General features: G+C 38.3%; 1 protein-coding gene across 1 annotated transcript in view; it reads left to right on the top strand.

Moving 5' to 3' along the window:
• Positions 1 to 19,253, top strand: part of KDELR1 (KDEL endoplasmic reticulum protein retention receptor 1) — a 100,269-nt gene extending 81,016 nt beyond the window's left edge. The window contains exon 5 of the mRNA XM_053690670.1: positions 18,597 to 19,253. Coding sequence (XP_053546645.1) covers positions 18,597 to 18,631 — 35 coding nt within the window. The 3' untranslated portion in view covers positions 18,632 to 19,253. The remainder of the gene's footprint in view (positions 1 to 18,596) is intronic.
• Positions 19,254 to 19,723: the final 470 nt, after the last annotated feature.

Below are 19,723 nucleotides of genomic sequence, written 5' to 3'. Positions count from 1 at the left end.
AAGAAATTGTTCCCCATGGTCGACCCCAGAAGGACACATGGCAAACAGTCCCTAAGGTTGAGGGGGCAGTTTCTACCCTAGCCAAACGCACGACTATTCCCATTGAGGACAATTGTGCTTTCAAAGATCCTATGGATAAAAAATTGGAGGGTTTGCTTAAAAAGATTTTTGTTCAGCAAGGTTACCTCCTCCAACCAATTTCGTGCATTATTCCTGTCACTACGGCGGCGTGTTTCTGGTTCGATGAACTAGAAAAGTCGCTTAATATGGAGACTCCATATGAGGAAGTCATGGACAGAATTCACGCACTTAAGTTAGCTAATTCCTTTATTTTAGATGCCGCTTTGCAATTAGCGAGATTAGCGGCGAAAAATTCAGGGTTTGCAATTGTGGCGGCGCAGAGCGCTCTGGCTAAAGTCTTGGTCGGCGGATGTATCTTCCAAGACAAAATTGCTGAATATCCCTTTCAAAGGTAAGACCCTTTTTGGGCCAGAATTGAAAGAAATTATTTCAGACAATCACTGGGGGGAAGGGCCATGCCCTCCCACAGGATAGGCCTTTCAAGGCTAAGAATAAGTCTAATTTTCGTTCCTTTCGCAATTTCAGGAACGGGACCCGGCTTCTAACTCTGCAGCCTCTAGACAAGGAGGGTAACGCTTCCCAGGCTAAACCAGCTTGGAAACCAATGCAAGGTTGGAACAAGGGTAAACAGGCCAAGAAGCCTGCTGCTGCTACCAAGACAGCAATGAAGGGGTAGCCCCCGATCCGGGATCTAGTAGGGGGCAGACTCTCTCTCTTTGCTCAGGCTTGGGCAAGAGATGTTCCGGATCCCTGGGCACTAGAAATAGTCTCTCAGGTTATCTTCTAGAATTCAAGGAACTGCCCCCAAGAGGAAGGTTCCACGGTCTCACTTATCTTCAGACCAAATAAAGAGACAGGCATTCTTACATTGTGTTGAAGACCTGTTAAAGATGGGAGTGATGCACTCAGTTCCAACTGTGGAACAAGGTCAGGGGTTTTACTCAAACCTGTTTGTAGTTCCCAAAAAAGAGGGAACTTTCAGACCAATTCTGGATTTAAAAATTCTAAACAAATTTCTCAGAGTTCCATCGTTCAAAATGGAAAACCATTCGAACAATTTTACCTACAATCCAGGAGGGTCCAATATATGTTCTACCATGGATTTAAAGGATGCGTACCTACATATTCCTATCCCACAAAGATCATCATCAGTTCCTAAGGTTCGCCTTTCTGGACAAACATTATCAGTTTGTGGCTCTTCCAATTCGGGTTAGCCACTGCTCCCAGAATTTTCACAAAGGTGCTAGGGTCCCTTCTGGCGGTTCTAAGACCAAGGGGCATTGCAGTGGCACCTTATCTAGACGACATTCTAATTCAAGCGTCGTCTCTTTCCAAGGCAAAGGCTCATACAGACATTGTTCTAGCCTTCTCAGATCTCACGGGTGGAAGGTGAACGTAGAAAAGAGGTTCCCTGTCTCCGTCAACAAAAGTTCCCTTTTTGGGAACAATAATAGATTCTTTAGAAATGAAGATCTTCCTGACAGAAGTCAGGAAGTCAAAGCTTCTAAACGCTTGTCAAGTTCTTCCACTCTATTCTGCAGCCTTCCATAGCTCAGTGCATGGAAGTAGTAGGATTGATGGTTGCAGCAATGGACATAGTTCCTTTTTGCTCGAATTCATCTAAGACCATTACAACTGTGCATGCTCAATCAGTGGAATGGGGACTATGCAGACTTGTCTCCACAGATTCAAGTAGACCAGATGACCAGAGACTCACTCCGTTGGTGGTTGACCCAGGATCACCTGTCTCAGGGAATGAGTTTCCGCAGACCAGAGTGGGTCATTGTCACGACCGACGCCAGTCTATTAGGCTGGGGCGCGGTCTGGGATTCCCTGAAAGCTCAGGGTCTATGGTCTCGGGAAGAGTCTCTTCTCCCAATAAACATCCTGGAACTGAGAGCGATATTCAATGCTCTCCGGGCTTGGCCTCAACTAGCGAAGGCCGATTCATAAGATTCCAGTCAGACAACATGACGACTGTAGCTTACATCAACCCATCAGGGAGGAACAAAGAGTTCCTTGGCGATGAGAGAGGTATCCAAGATCATCAAATGGGCGAGGATCACTCCTGCCATCTATCTGCAATTCACATCCCAGGAGTAGACAACTGGGAAGCGGATTATCTGAGTCGTCAGACATCCATCCGGGGGAGTGGGAACTCCACCCGGAGATTTTTGCCCAGTTGACTCGATTATGGGGGCATTCCAGACATGGATCTTATGGGCGTCTCGTGCAGAACTTCAAGGTTCCTTGCTACGGGTCCGGATCCAGGGATCCAAGGCGACTCTAGTGGATGCATTAGTGGCGCCTTGGTCGTTCAACCTAGCTTATGCGTTTCCCCACCGTTCCCTCTCCTTCCACAGGCTCATAGCCAGGATCAAACAGGAGAAGGCCTCGTGATTCGGATAGCTCCTGCGTGGCCGCGCAGGACTTGGTATGCAGACCTGGTGAATATGTCATCGGCTCCACCATGGGGAGCTACCTTTGAGAACAGGATCTTCTAGTACAAGGTCCATTCGAACATCCAATCTGTAGTCTCTCTGCAGCTGACTGCTTGGAAATTGAACCGTTGATTTTATCCAAGCGTGGGTTTTCAAATTCAGTGATAGATACTCTGGTTCAAACCAGGAAACCTGTGACTAGAAAGATTTACCAAAAAAATATGGAAAAAATATATCTGTTGGTGTGAATCCAAGGGATTTCTCCTGGAGTAAGATTAAAAATTCCTAAGATTCTCATTCCTTTTTCCAAGAATGTTTGGATATAGGGTTTCAGATTTCTGCTTTATACTGTCTTGTTACACAAACGACTGGCAGCTGTGCAGATGTACAAGCTTTTGTACAGGCTTTGGGTCAGAATCAAGCCTGTTTACAGACCCATGACTCCTCCTTGGAGTCTAAATTTAGTTCTTTCAGTTCTTCAAGGGGTTCCGTTTGAACCTTTACATTCCATAGATATCAAGTTACTATCTTGCAAAGTTCTGTTTTTGGTTGCTATTTCTTCTGCTAGAAAGAGTTTCTGAATTAGTCTGCTTTGCAGTGTGATCCACCCTATCTGGTGTTCCATTCAGATAAGGTCGTTTTGCGTACTAAGCCTGGTTTTCTTCCAAAAGTTGTTTCCAACAAGAATATTAACCAGGAAATAGTTGTTCCTCTCTCTGTGTCCGAATCCAGTTTCAAAGAAGGAACGTTTGTTACACAATTTAGATGTAGTTCGTGCTCTAAAGTTCTATTTAGAAGCAACAAAGGATTTTAGACAAACCTCATCTTTGTTTGTCGTTTACTCTGGTAAGAGGAGAGGACAAAAAGCTACCTGCTACCTCTCTTTCTTTCTGGCTGAAAAGCATTAACCGATTGGCTTATGAGACTGCCGGACGGCAGCCTCCTGAACGAAATCACAGCTCACTCTACTAGGGCTGTGGCTTCCACATGGGCCTTCAAGAACGAGGCTTCTGTTGATCAGATATGTAAGGCAGCGACTTGGTCTTCTCTGCACATTTTTGCCAATTCTAACAAATTTGATACTTATGCTTCTTCGGAGGCTATTTTTGGGAGAAAGATTTTGCAAGCCGTGGTGCCTTCCGTTTAGGTAACCTGATTTGCTCCCTCCCTTCATCCCGTGTCCTAAAGCTTTGGTATTGGTTCCCACAAGTAATGGATGACGCCGTGGACCGGACACACCAATGTTGGAGAAAACAGAATTATGCTTACCTGATAAATTACTTTTCTCCAACGGTGTGTCCGGTCCACGGCCCGCCCTGCGTTTTTTAATCAGGTTTGAAAAATTTCTTTCTCTATACACTACAGTTCACCACGGCACCCTATAGTTTCTCCTTTTTTTCTCCTAACCGTCGGTCGAATGACTGGGGGGCGGAGCCTGAGGAGGGGCTATATGGACAGCTTTTGCTGTGCTCTTTGCCATTTCCTGTTGGGGAAGAGAATATTCCCACAAGTAATGGATGACGCCGTGGACCGGACACACCGTTGGAGAAAGTAATTTATCAGGTAAGCATAAATTCTGTTTTTGTGTTTCATGTCCATTTAAGAACAGTCGTGATGTAAAATAATGGAATTCATAAAAGTATTTAAAAAAAATATTGTAAAGTAAACAACATTATGTACAAAAAGCACACAATTTATTATTAATTTCTCTCAGAATATGGTAATGTCATTAGAACTGCATAATCGCTTGAAGTCCAATTTAACTAGCACTTTACCTATTTACCACTTGTGCATTACGTTATTTAGAGTAATGCATTGCCATTATAATTTCTGTATTTAAACACCTTAATCAGAAAAGAGTTTTTGAAAGCTGATTTTAGCATATTTTTGCGTAAACAACATATTTAGCATTTAATTTACCTACATTGTCTCCGCCACAATACAGCCTGTTGGACTTTTTTCAAGTCAGATCACAGCTGATTACTGCAGAGCGTAGAACTGATTTTAAATGGACGACTGCTTTTGTATAAATAATTGAGGCTGAAAAATGCATTGAGATTGTGAGAATGAATGAAAGCTAAGTGACGATTGTTGGCTGGCAGTGACACGCTTTAATAAGTTTGTACATTTCAGGGCTCTACAGGTTTTGTTTTGCTTTATTTATATATAAAATTAGTAGCCTGTCCAAAAATTTAGAATCCAAAAAAATGTTGGGGTGTGTTTGTAAGAATATGTAAATCTCAGCATGTATTTATAATATGCTTAACTGAATACCAACTCCTTATATGTTTGTATATACTGTGTGCGTAGTCTCTCTTTCTTATTTTTATTTTCTTAGTCTTTTTATTAAGAAACATTGTTTCCCTCACAATCATCCATATTGTGTGCTTGCCATATTGTGTGCTTGTGATTCACGGATCATTTGAATAAAGACAATGTTAAATATAACACATATGACCTTCTATATATGTCTTCACAGATTTAGTCCCATCTGAGGTTAAAGGAATAGTCTAGTCAAAATTAAACTTTCAATGAGACAGATAGAGCATGCAATTTTAAAGTGAAGGTCCATTTTTCTTATTTTACAAGACTTATTGTCAAAAGTAATGTTAAATTTATTGTAGTCGCTTATTTCATATGTCCCAAAAAATATTGCTTTACATATAAACAGTATGTTTATTATTACCTCTGTTTACGCTGTACGCTCCGCGCCCATCAACACTTCCTTATTCTCATCTGCTGACGTAGCTTTGTTGTTTAGAAGAGGACTACGCTCGTGCACCCGTGATAGATTTGAACTGCGCATGCGTATCCTCCGATCCACGGCGCATGCCTTCCAGTAAGTGCCATAACTTACGATCTAAAACTATATCATTAATTGATACGCAAGTCTGTCCCGCAGTCGCAAGATCGTTCCAGACAATCTATTACTTCATTGCCATAATAGCCAGAATCATGAATAATAGTTTAAAACTATTTGATATACTTTAATAAGTATGTGAGATGTGCCGCACTGTCTTAATTACCAATTATTAGGTTTGCAAGCGGTTTTGCTGAAATCCAAAACGAGATCAATGCTGACGATTCAATGTAACTAAGGATAGAACTGAAAACGCATGCGCGTTACATCGAACGAGCATGCCGATGATGATGCGCTGTTTGTATAAACGCATGCGCATAGGGTGGCGATGACGAAAGAGAAAAGGGGCTGGACGCCATGGGGGTAAAATACTGATAGGACCTAATATATGTCAATCACTGAAGGTACTATGGCAGGCGGATTGTGAAGCATCCAACGGAGCGGGTACAACAAGTAAAAAAATAAAAGTTATTATTGTATTTTACTATATTTTGGTGAATGGAACATCATATTGATTTTTGCTGATACATTGAAATATGCGATCCTGGACGCCAGACTTGACCTTCACTTTATGCAACTTTCTAATTTACTCCTATTACCAATTTTTCTTCGTTCTCTTGGTATCTTTATTTGAAAAAGCATAGGAGCCCGGCCTATTTTTGGTTCAGCACCTGGGTAGTACTTCTCTGATTTGTGTCTAAATGTAGCCACCAATCGGCAAGCGCTACCCAGGTGCTGAACCAAAAATGGGACGGCTAGTAAGCTTACATTCAAATAAAGATAGCAAGAGAACGAAGAAATATTATAATAGTAAATTAGTAAATAGTAAATTAGAAAGTTGCTTAAAATTGCATGCTCTATCCGAATCATGAAAGTTTAATTTTGACTAGATAGGGATAGCCCTTTTAAACAGGATCTGTTAACAATATAGGCCCTTAAGCTTATGATGTAATCACTAAATCCCAAAATCAACACCAATGAAAAATGTAGAAATTCTGTCTGATTTTTTTCATTTTTGTGAACTTGTATGTGTGTGTGGGCACATGCTGCAGAAAAAAAACGAGAAAAGGAGAAAACAAGAGAGGCGCCAAACATAAAGCAATATCGTCAGAACAATGGGCCAAGAGCCCCCCCCCCTGTGTGCAGGATATACTCACAGAGCAGCGGCACACGTACCTGTGCCTGTTGGAGCGGGTCGGGACTGTTCAGAGTCGCCCGACGGACACACACAGAAGCCCGATCCACGTGATCTCTGGATATCCATTGCAGGCCACTTCACCTGTCAGGTCCGGATCAACAGTGGCCTCACTGAAAATAGGTAGTTACGGTCTCAACCAGGAGAGACACCGAAGTTGGATATGGATTGCACCAGGGCAATAAGTGACAGGTAGCAAGGTGACTCAAAGAAAAGGTTTATTCCAAATAAAAAACAATCACAGCAACGCGTTTCTCAGCAAACATCTGCCGTTTCATCAGGCTGTATCAGTGACTACATAATCACACCTTTTATACCTTGCTACACCTTGTCTAAATGGGCGGATCTGACATGGGATTCCTGTCTGACTAATCTTTAACTCTTTCATAGCTGTTCATATAGAAATACAATAGTTGGAAATTAAATTTAAAATCCTTACATTTCTTAACTCTAATTAAAAAGACATAATCAACTGTCATTTGATACTTATTATATACAGTGGAATAACATAATATTAACAGTAACCAAAATAAAAACATTGATACATTTATATAAATCTATTGACTATCACACCACCATCATTTAATATTCAGTTTCATATTCACACTGGTTGTTATACATTTAATATTTAAATAAATAATTTAAATGGTAACATGAGGCTGATGATATGATTTGGCTGGTCAATCTTATGAATGTAGATCGAAGTGGTATATATAATTGACATATTAGAATATGGGTTTAGAATTATGTGTAAAAGGGGGGTCGGGAACATACGATAGCGTTAGCACTGTGTGGCCCCATTGGTAGTGTCTAGCAGGAAAAAAAAATAAAAAATACAAAGTTAAAAAATTAAAAAATTCGTCCCAACCAAATGGATAAGATTGAGATATGATGGGGAGACCCCAACATCAGATGAGATAAATCATATAGAATAACCATACAATGATACTAAACATAAACACTACCACCTAGAATGCAGAAGGAGACCCCCTGGATACAAACCCAGCTCAAAAGGCTGCCAAATCTATATTAAGTTTCAAGCCATTTGGATGGAGAGTTCTAAGGGTATGTATCCAGTAGGTCTCCCTCTGTCTAAGTCTGGGACAATCGATTATATAGATGTGATACTGGAATATGTTCAATGGGACATATACTGAAAGCATTATTATTACCATTATGATGGGAATTGCAATGTCTGGAACACTATGATTTTTATAGTTCTTTTCCATATTCCTCACATGTTCGGACCATCTAATACTGAGGCGTCTACAGGTTCTACCTACGTACTGTACCCCACATACACAGGACAGCAGATATATTACATATCTAGATGCACAAGTAATGTGCCCAATTATAGAATAATGTTTCTTGGTGATATTTGATTTGAATGTAGTTTGTTGCTGTGTGATCTTGCACACAGAGTTTACATCTCCTGTCTTTGCATCTAAAGGAACCTGTTGGTATATTACCCACTCGTTGGCGACTATTAAGAATTTTATGCTTAACTATCTTACTGGGAGCTAGAAGCGGATTTTAAGCTTGGTGCTTTTTTGTATACTATCCTTGGATTATTGCTCACCAGATTGCCTAATATATGATCTTTTTTAATTATACCCCAATGTTTATTGATAATTTGACGTATTCTTTTATGATTACAATTATATTCTGTAATGAATGGAGTAAAGTTTTCCATCAGTTGTGATTTCTCTTTATTATGTGTTATAAAATAACTGTCTCTATAATCTTTTTTCGCTCTTTCATAACCATTCTCTATGATCTGCAATGGGTAATGTTTTTCCTTGAAGCGTTCTTTAAATATCAAACTGTGGTGTCTCATAATCTCTCATAGTGCTACAGTTACGACGAATTCTTTTGAATTGGCCATAAGGACATTTCTTTTCCATGGAAATAGTGATGGCTATTAAAGTCTAGATAACTGTTACAGTCTACCATTTTAAAATGTGTGATACTAGTAATCTTAGAGTTCTCAAATTTGAGTTCTAAATCCAAAAACACTATAGTTCTCATGATGTATCACACTGGTAAACACTAGTCCCCTATTGTTGTAATTGAGATGATTAACCGAATTATTGGCTGATGACAGGTCCCCCCCTTCCAAATTAAAATCAGGTCCATCAATGTCCCGCCCATAGAACACCAGGCTCGCCCCAAACGAGGCGTTATAGATGTATTCATGCTCAAAGGAACCCATAAACAGGTTCGCATAACTTGGGGCAAACCTGGTGCCCATGGCGGTACCCTTGACCTGAAGATAGAATTCGTCCTGAAATATGAAATAATTGTGTTTTAAAATAAAAAATATAAGCTGTAACAGAAAATCACATTGTGATTAGGTAAATAAATGTCTTTCTGTAAATATTCTGATATGGGCGGCCAGCCCTAATGAGTGTGATATGTTAGAATATAACGAATTTGAACGTCACAAGTGATCCAAAGGAGATCAGGAGTAATAGTAATCTTACTTAACTTGGCAATTATAAATCACTAGAATCTCGAATATATGACTCGAGACCCAATACATGTTTTTGCAAGAAAAAAATCCACGTATGAGGAAACATTATCTGTGAGACTACCTATGCCCGCAATAATAGGTCTCCCTGGGGGACAAGTCCAAATTCTTATGCAATTTGGGCAGGGTGGTAGTAAAACGCTAAATTGGGATTCCTTAGGTAACAAAAAATCTCGCTCTTTCTTAAGTATAATGTTTTAACTAAATGCACAATTAACTTGTCCTTTTAAAATATTGGTATATTGTGTTGTTGGATCAAAGTTAAGTTTGAAATAATAGGTGGTGTCCGTATAGAATTTTCGCGTGCCTCTGTTAAATAGTCGGTCAGGTTCTGGAGGACAATCCCCCCTCCCTTATCCGCCTGCCTTAGCACAATCGTTTTGTCATTTTAAGGCTTTCCAAGGCTCGTCGTTCATTGGCATAAAGATTGTGTTTAATATTCTGGGATTTCCTATTTTTACTGTTTGGAATTCGTTCTAGTTCTTCAGTCACTAATTGCCTGAAAATTTCAATATGTGTGTTATTCTGTAGATGTGGTGTATAATTTGACTTATTTTTAAATTAGTTCTAATAAACCCCTCATACAGTTGGTCAGCCCAATGAATCTGGTTCATATATTGGGAGTTGAATTTCCCTAAGTCTGGAATCCATTGTGTCGGTGAGATTGGATTGTTACGCTCATTCCCCATTTTTTTTCTCAGCAAAAAACTTTTGTAGTGATAATTTCTGTGTGAACCCGGTTGATGTCTACAAATAATGAAAAAATATTGTGTTCGTTGTTGTGGGGCTAAATGAAAGTCCTCTACCTAGGATTCTTATCTCGTCATCAGTTAATTGATGTGACGATAAATTGTATATACCCTTTCCTAATGCCTGTAATTTTGCCTCTTTGCGGGCTGTCCCTCGTCCCCTGTTTCCCCTTGGCCGTGAGGTCTTTTCCCTTTTTGGGGGGTTGTAAGGGAAACTATCGGCTCTAGGTATCCCGATATTCTTTTCTGTTTCCAGGATGGCATTCGTTGGCCCTGTTCTAAAAAATGATTGGGTGAGTCAATATTAGATGGCCTGAAGTGTCGGGTACTTGTACTAGCTCCCTGATTTGTACGATAGTCCCCATTTCTATCACCATTTGTTGGGATATTTTGTCGATTTCCCATACTGTTAGAGGGTCCACTAAATCCTGTGTGGTTAGACTCATATGTCCTATCTCTTTGTGGATAGTTAGATTCATATGCCCTTTCATAATGTGGATGATTATTAGCATGTCCTCCCTTAAATCTTGACTCTCTATGAAAGTTATTGTTATTATTTGAGGCATTCACCACAGTTGGTTCTTGGTTCCTATACCATATGTTGTGGACCTACTTATTGCTTTGCTTTGGTGGCATATATTGATCTCTATTATTACTGCTGGGATATCGTGGCATGTATTGTTCCCTAGATCTTTCAGGGTTCCTACCCCATGTTAGATGTCTAGGTGAATAATGGTTACTTTGTGGAGATCTTTCGTTAAAATGATGTGTTTTCTCTGTGTTGTTGGTGGTCACCATGGTTGGTGTCAATGTCATCATAATACCAGTTTCCCTTTTTATTTTTATGATGTGAGACTATGATCCAGTCATTGGATGGATTTGAATTATTCCTCTGTTCATTGGATGTCAAATTTGGGGGTGCTACTGGAATGGGCAAGTTTTTCTTTTTATTGAAACTATACACCTCCCCTTTAGAATAGTCCTCATCGTCCTGATTAGCTTCCTATTTTTTATACCAATCAGATCTTTTTGATATCTATCTGTTTTTTGTAAAAACCATATCATTTAATTCGTCATATAAACTTGAATTCTTAAATTTGTCTAAAACTTGTTTGTATGGTTTCAATTTCTTAGTCATCTGTTCAACCAAAGTTTTTCTATGAGATATTAATATTTTCATAAAAGTGTGGGAGCACTCATTCATAGCCCCCTCCCATTTGTTTAGAATTTCTGGGTTATCTTTAAAAGAACAGCTTTTGAATAATCTTAAACCCTGTGGTATCTGTTTTTTGTCCAAATATTTTTGTCTAAACCAGTGTCTGCACTCAGTATTAATGGCTTCTTCAAGCCTGGCAAATAAAGCATGTATAGATAAATCGTCTATTGCATTTTCTACATTTGTGTCAGACATGGTGGTGGGTATCACTACATTGTGAAACTAATAATAGCCTCTTGTTATTTCTTTCACTAACTGATAACATATTGGCTATCTATTATCTAAAACTCAAAAATTGTTGTCCTGACTCCGGATTGGCCCTTATGTTTAATGTATAGGTGTCTCGGAAAATAGTCTCTAAATGAGTTCAGTGTGTGTTCATTGAAAACAAAGGTGATTGCTAATGTGTGGTTAGTGATTATTCTCAGGTGGTAATTTCCTGTGTTTTAGGCTTTTTTTATATAAAAAATAACAAACTGTGATGTTTAGGAATGAATAAAATAATATATGCTTAAAAGTGTGCAACCATATTTTAGTGCACCTATCACAAAAATTATAAAATCTAACAAAATTATAATCTCTTAATCAATCTCAAACTAAAATATATAACACATCAACAAAATAACATACCACATATAAACTATTGTGAAATATATTGAGTAAATGTAGAGACAATTGGTAGAAACAATTCATATAATGCAATAAAATAAATGTGGAGAATAAAAGAATATTACAATTCACCGAGAAAGTTTCAGGTGCACAGCTGCAGTCCCCCAAAGCCTATGGAAGGCTTGTATCCTTAAGAAAAAATAGGAAGATCAGATGATCCCCAGAGGTGCGCTGGTGCTTAGAAAGAGCTGGTATCGAATACTATGTGATGGCTATACTCGATCTTCGTGGAAATGTGGCTGCATTCTCAGAAGTAATCCAAAGGAATACCCGGCTGTAGAAAAGGGAGAAAACAAGAGAGGCGCCAAACATAAAGCAATATCGTCAGAACAAAGGGCCAAGAGCCCCCCCCCCCCCCCTGTGTGCAGGATATAACTCACAGAGGCAGCGGCACACGTACTGTGCCTGTTGGAGCGGGTCGGGGACTGTTCAGAGGTCGCCCGACCGGGACACACACAGAAGCCGATCCACGTGATCTCTGGATATCCAATTGCAGGCCACTTCACCTGTCCGGTTCCGGATCAACAGTCGCTCACTGAAAATAGGTAGTTACGGTCTCAACCAGGAGAGACACCGATGTTGGATATGGATTTGCACCAGGGCAATAAGTGACAGGTAGCAAGGTGACTCAAATAAAAAGGTTTATTCCAAATAGGGGAAACAGGGGACGAGGGACAGCCCGCAAAGAGGCAAAATTACAGGCATTAGGAAAGGGGTAATTACAATTTATCGTCACCATCAATTAACTGATACGAGATAAAGAATCCTAGGTAGAGGACTTTCATTTAGCCCCACAAACGAACACAATATTTTTTCATTATTTAGTAGACATCAACCGGTTCACACAGAAATTATCACTACAAAAGTTTTTTGCTGAGAAAAAAAATGGGGAATGAGCGTAACTATCCAATACTCACCGACACATGATTCCAGACTTATGGATACCCGCACAAATTCAACTCCCAATATATGAACCAGATTCATTGGCTGACCAACTGTATGAGGGGTTTATTAGAACTAATTTTAAAAATAAGTCAAATTATACACCACATCTACAGAATAACGCACATATAGAAATTTTCAGGCAATTAGTGACTGAAGAACTAGAACGAATTCCAAACAGTAAAAATAGGAAATCCCAGAATATTAAACACAATCTTTATGCCAATGAACGACGAGCCTTGGAAAGCCTTAAAAATGACAAAACGATTGTGCTAAGGCAGGCGGATAAGGGAGGGGGGATTGTCCTCCAGAACCTGACCGACTATTTAACAGAGGCACGGAAAATTCTATATGACACCACCTATTATATCAAACTTAACTTTGATCCAACAACACAATATACCAATATTTTAAAAGGACTAGTTAATTGTGCATTTAGTGAAAACATTATACTTAAGAAAGAGCGAGATTTTTTGTTACCTAAGGAACCCAATTTAGCGTTTTACTACCACCTGCCCAAATTGCATAAGAATTTGACTTGTCCCCCAGGGAGACCTATTATTGTGGGCATAGGTAGTCTCACAGATAATGTTTCCTCATACGTGGATTTTTTCTTGCAAAAACATGTATTGGGTCTCGAGTCATATATTCGAGATTCTAGTGATTTAATTGCCAAGTTAAGTAAGATTACTATTACTCAAGATCTCCTTTGGATCACTTGTGACGTTCAATCGTTATATTCTAACATATCACACTCATTAGGGCTGGCCGCCATATCAGAATATTTACAGAAAGACATTTATTTACCTAATTCACAATGTGATTTTCTGTTACAGCTTATATCTTTTATTTTAAAACACAATTATTTCATATTTCAGGACGAATTCTATCTTCAGGTCAAGGGTACCGCCATGGGCACCAGGTTCGCCCCAAGTTATGCGAACCTGTTTATGGGTTCCTTTGAGCATGAATACATCTATAACGCCTCGTTTGGGGCGAGCCTGGTGTTCTATGGGCGGTACATTGATGACCTGATTTTCATTTGGAGGGGGGACCTGTCATCAGCCAATATATTTGTTAATCATCTCAATTCCAACAATAGGGGACTAGTGTTTACCAGTGTGATACATCATGAAACTATAGTGTTTTTGGATTTAGAACTCAAATTTGAGAACTCTAAGATTACTAGTATCACACATTTTAAAATGGTAGACTGTAACAGTTATCTAGACTTTAATAGCCATCACTATTTCCCATGGAAAAGAAATGTGCCTTATGGCCAATTCAAAAGAATTCGTCGTAACTGTAGCACTATGAGAGATTATGAGACACAAAGTTTGATATTGAAAGAACGCTTCAAGGAAAAACATTACCCATTGCAGATCATAGAGAATGGTTATTAAAGAGCGAAAAAAGATAATAGAGACAGTTATTTTATAACACATAATAAAGAGAAATCACAACTGATGGAAAACTTTACTCCATTCATTACAGAATATAATTGTAATCATAAAAGAATACGTCAAATTATCAATAAACATTGGGGTATAATTAAAAAAGATCCTATATTAGGCAATCTGGTGAGCAATAAACCAAGGATAGTATACAAAAAAGCACCAAGCTTAAAATCCCTTCTAGCTCCCAGTAAGATAGTTAAGCATAAAATTCTTAATAGTCGCCAACGAGTGGGTAATATACCAACAGGTTCCTTTAGATGCAAAGACAGGAGATGTAAACTCTGTGTCAAGATCACACAGCAACAAACTACATTCAAATCAAATATCACCAAGAAACATTATTCTATAATTGGGCACATTACATGTGCATCTAGATATGTAATATATCTGCTGTCCTGTGTATGTGGGGTTTATAAATGTAGAACCTGTAGACCGCCTCAGTATTAGATGGTCCGAACATGTGAGGAATATGGAAAAGAACTATAAAAATCAGTATCAAATGACAGTTGATTATGTCTTTTTAATTAGAGTTAAGAAATGTAAGGATTTTAAAATTTTAATTTCCAACTATTGTATTTCTATATGAACAGCTATGAAACAGTTAAAGATTAGTCAGACAGGAATCCCATGTCAGATCCGCCCATTTAGACAGGTGTAGCAAGGTATAAAAGGTTTGATTATGTAGTCACTGATACAGCCTGATGAAACGGCATGTTTGCTGAGAAACGCGTTGCTGTGATTGTTTTTATTTGGAATAAACCTTTTATTTGAGGTCACCTTGCTACCTGTCACTTATTTGCCCTGGTGCAATCCATATCCAACATCGGTGTCTCTCCTGGTTGAGACCGTAACTACCTATTTTCAGTGAGCGACTGTTGATCCGGACCTGACAGGTGAAGTGGCCTGCAATTGGATATCCAGAGATCACGTGGATCGGCTTCTGTGTGTGTCCGTCGGGCGACTCTGAACAGTCCCGACCCGCTCCAACAGGCACAGTACGTGTGCCGCTGCCTCTGTGAGTATATCCTGCACACAGGGGGGGGCTCTTGGCCCATTGTTCTGACGATATTGCTTTATGTTTGGCGCCTCTCTTGTTTTCTCCTTTTCTACAGCCGGGTATTCCTTTGGATTACTTCTGAGAGTGCAGCCACATTTCCACGAAGATAGAGTATAGCCATCACATAGTATTCGATACCAGCTCTTTCTAAGCACCAGCGCACCTCTGGGGATCATCTGATCTTCCTATTTTTTCTTAAGAAAAAAAGTAATAACTTTTACTAAAAACATTTTTGCTAATGGAAGAATATTGTAAAAATGCTTGTTATTTCAAATTAAAATGCACTCACGCACATTTCATTTTTTTTACATTTCTATCCCTTTAAAGTGAAGGTAAAGTTTTTTACCTATCTATAAACACTAATTAATTAGTCATAGTTAAAAAAATACAATTGCTAACTTTTTTTTCCACAATGCATTATAAGTGTATATAAAAATCAAGGTTTATATTCCCCTACCGTTATGTTCCTTACTCCTCCCATCAGCCATTTCCTTATCTTGGAGAGAGTGACGTATAGAGCGGTCCCACCCGCTCTATAGTTGTCTCCAAAGCGAGTTCACAAGGATCCAATAAATTGCGCATTGCGTCGACTACTCTCAGCAATGCGCATGCGGTGATCTACTATGTTTTTCCAATGCGCTGGCGTCATTCTCCGTGTTATGGAAAATCATTAATGATTGCAATAGGCATGCGCAAAACGGGAGCGTGCTTGTCTTGCAAGCCCAACAAATAATTTTAAACGCATGCTCAGATCATCCAGGAGGCGAATGACGTAGGTTGATGGCCGCCTAACGGCGAGAATGTCAATTGGCTGCTGAAAAAACGTGACCTGCCATAAAAAAAAAAAAAAAAAAAAAAAAGGTTGCATTTAGGGATCGAAAAAAAGTAAGTATAAAATGCTAAAACTCGATTTATACTTAGAATTAAAAAAAATTATGAATTAAAGTACTATTCATTTAGGGTAACAAGTTTAATTAGATTATGTGATAGAGCGCACTTTACCTTCACTTTAAGTAACATTTATAAAAGACAGAAAATGTTATAATATTACAAAAGTATTACACTGCCCCATACGGCTACTTCATAATGCCACACAACTGGCAAACTTTTCTGTGGAGAACACTACCCTGGATGCTTATATTGTGTGTCTGAGGGTAAAATAGCAGTAACTACTGTGTCTCCTTGCCAATACCCCTGCCTGCATTAATTTACCCCAACAGCCTCTCATTCCATCTACTCACAAACCATAGTCTACCAGAAGTAAAAAAAATTAAGACAATCATTTAAGCAGCAGTTATGTTTTTTTTTCTAACTTATTAGTCAATATTTTCCTAACTTAGCTCAGTATTTTTTGTTGTTTGTTTATGTATTAATCATAAAACATGAATATAATATATATTGAGAACAAAACATAAGATTCTTTTAGCTTAGCTAGTGTGTTTATGGATATATATAGATATATACAGTGATTTTTATTTTTTATGATTATTGGTTGCTATTGTGCTCAGTAACTTCAAGAAGAGCTAAGGGACAACTTTATTTACAAAAAAAGCCATATATATATTTATAATATGTGAGCCTTTTATTTCAAGGTAAAGAAGGTGAACAAAGAGGACTGTTGCTTATATAGCCTAGATCAGTGATTTGCAACCTTTTTTTTGCTGTGGCACACTTTTTTACATTAAAAAAATCCTGTGGCACACCACCATCCCAAAATTTTACAAAATCACACATTGTAGCCTAATACAGGATATATATACAGTATGTATATATATATATATATATATATATATACACACATACACACACTGTACTGTGCTGTCATGCCATGCCTCCTACAAACTATACATGACATATTGACATTCATTCACAAACACCCCCGCACTGTTGTCAGTCTGCCGCGGCACACCTGAGGATCTCTCACGGCGCACTGGTTGAAAAACACTGGCCTAGATTATATGTACCCAACCCTTTGTGCATTCTCATATTACTCATTCACCCATTTTACTTTCCATTGTACTGTTGGTTTCTGAAGAAAAGTTATGACCCATGAGAATTCTGGGAAATAGTTGACATGCGGGCACACAACATGAATATGTTTAGTTGTATGTCCTGCTGAGGTGAGTAGTTTGAATCAGAACAAACCGCACTATTGCTGGCTATTTTGACATGGACATGAGCATATTCATGCTGTATTACACTGCTACGCTTTATTTTGAGGTTTCTCTCTGTTTTAAATAATTAATTTGGCTTGTGGCAAGCAAGTTATTTTAAACATCTTTCTAATTTACTTCTATTATCAAATCCTCTTCATTCCCTTTGTATCTCTTGATGAAAAGGACTCTATGGCAGCAGTTTTACAAGAATGTTAAGCATTTGCAAGAGCAATAGATGGCAGCACTGTTTCCTGCCATGTAGTTCTCCAGGTGCCTACCTAGGTATCTTGTCAACACAGAATAACATGGGAACAAAGCTAATTAGATAATAGAAGTAAATTGGAAACTTTTTTAAAACCGTATGCTCTGTCTGAATTACAAAAGAAAACGTTTGGGTTTCATATCCCTTTTTAATAACATAATGACTCTGGCTAGCCTTTGTATACTCCTTTAACAAACCTAGATTGCCTCAAAATAAGTTAAGTAGTGGTGGAATTTGGCTTTTGAAAAACTGTTGCAACAAGCAAGGTATTCATATTTGTTTTGAAAATGTTTATATTTGGTTGATATAATGTTCTATAGCATGAGAACAAAAAGGTGTTTTGTTGCTTTAAATTGTAGTTCCCTGAAAGTGTCAGAATTTCCTCAAAAAATAATTGCACTAGGTTACTGGTTTTCAGACATGGCCTAAGGCGTCCCTAATAGGCCAGATTTGCAGGATTACCTAGGATGAGAGCAGGTGAAATAAACAGCTGATTTTTTCACCTGTGCTCTAGTTCAGATATTCTCAAAATCTGGCCTGTTAGAGAGGCCTGAGGACAGGTTTCAAACCCAGTGCACTAGGGCTAAACTGAATCAATTATAGAAACACATAATCTTTTAACAATATGGTCCAAAACGGCAGCACTGAAGCGCACCAAAATAAATGTTTAAAAAATAACTTTTATTAAGGCATTGAAATAAAATCAGAGGCAGCCAGAGAACACCCTTAGGGCTGTCTCTGATTTTATTTCAATGCTTTAATAAAAGTTATTTTTTCAACATTTATTTTGCTGCGCTTCAGTGCTGCTGTTTTGGACTATATTGTATATGCACAGCTTTTTGGCGTGCACCCCCCACAGCTGTGTGTGGTCTACGTTTTCCTCTGTTTCCGGCTAGACGCTGAGGAGGGATATAGGATCTGGTATGTTCAGCTTGCTATAAAAGCTTTTAAATTTGTTTTTTTCTTATTTTTTTCCTGCAGTTCTAAAGGGAAAGAAGCTCAGTTTACCAGCATAGAACAAACATACCCAGGATTCCCTCTTCTGTAGTGTGTAATCAAGTTTCAACAGAGAGGACGAGAAATGAAAAAAGGGAGACCTGCAGCAAAATTACAGGACAATTACAATACTGTGTGTGGGGGGGGGAGGGGTTTCTGTATTCTATTGTTCCTTGAGCATATTATACAAGGAAAAAGATTTCCAAAAGACCCTGTGCTACTATAAAGTTGACCTTTTGACATTTTTGTATAGGGGCTGATTTCCGATATGAACCAACCGTTTTGTTATTTGCGCCTTTATAAACAATTCATTTTTTGTTTCCGTGCTGTATTTTCGCTGAGTAGATTATTTTTCTTGCATCATGAATCCTTCAGCTATACTGGAGATGTTAGAAATTGAGAAACACACACATTTCTGTAACTAAACTTTTTACAATTATTATTTTTTTTTTTTTAAATAATTAAAGCTATCCGGGACTGTGTGGATGGGCATGGTCTTGATTTAGTAACCACTTCATGAGATTTCATACCTTTTGATAACTTACAGGTATTTAATAAAATTCTGAGTTGATTGTATTGAGTACTTTATAGGGTTATTGTGCGTTTTACACATGAACAATATAAAAAATTATTGCACTAAAACATTGTAGGATTTTGTGTTTAAATTATTTGCAGTTCTCCCCTTGTTTGTTTATTTGTTAAATTTTACAAGCATGATTTTTTAGAATGTAGCCATATGTACAAATGAACTTCTACAGACGTCATTTTAAAGGGACATTAAACACTAAATAAATTCTAGGTAGAATGATGCATTCAAAGAAAATATTAGTCTGAGAAAAATGTAGATGTATTTTTAAAGTTTCATTAGCTGTTTAAATATTGACAAAATAAGTGTAAAGTTTTAGTGTCTATAAAACAATGGGAGCTGCCATGTTGTAACTTAGGTTACCTTCTCTGCTGTGGCCAATTAGGGACAGTTATAAATAGGTCACTAGAGTGTGCAGCCAATGGCTGTGTGGAATATAACAGTGTTCTGCACTTCCATTTCTAACAGGAACTGAAAAGCTCACAATTTCAGAATGGAATTACAGGACAAGAGGACAAAAAAATAA

The sequence above is a fragment of the Bombina bombina genome, chromosome 8 (genome assembly GCF_027579735.1).
Source record: "Bombina bombina isolate aBomBom1 chromosome 8, aBomBom1.pri, whole genome shotgun sequence".
Classification (NCBI taxonomy): domain Eukaryota; kingdom Metazoa; phylum Chordata; class Amphibia; order Anura; family Bombinatoridae; genus Bombina; species Bombina bombina.
This window is presented reverse-complemented; position numbering and strand designations above follow the sequence as displayed.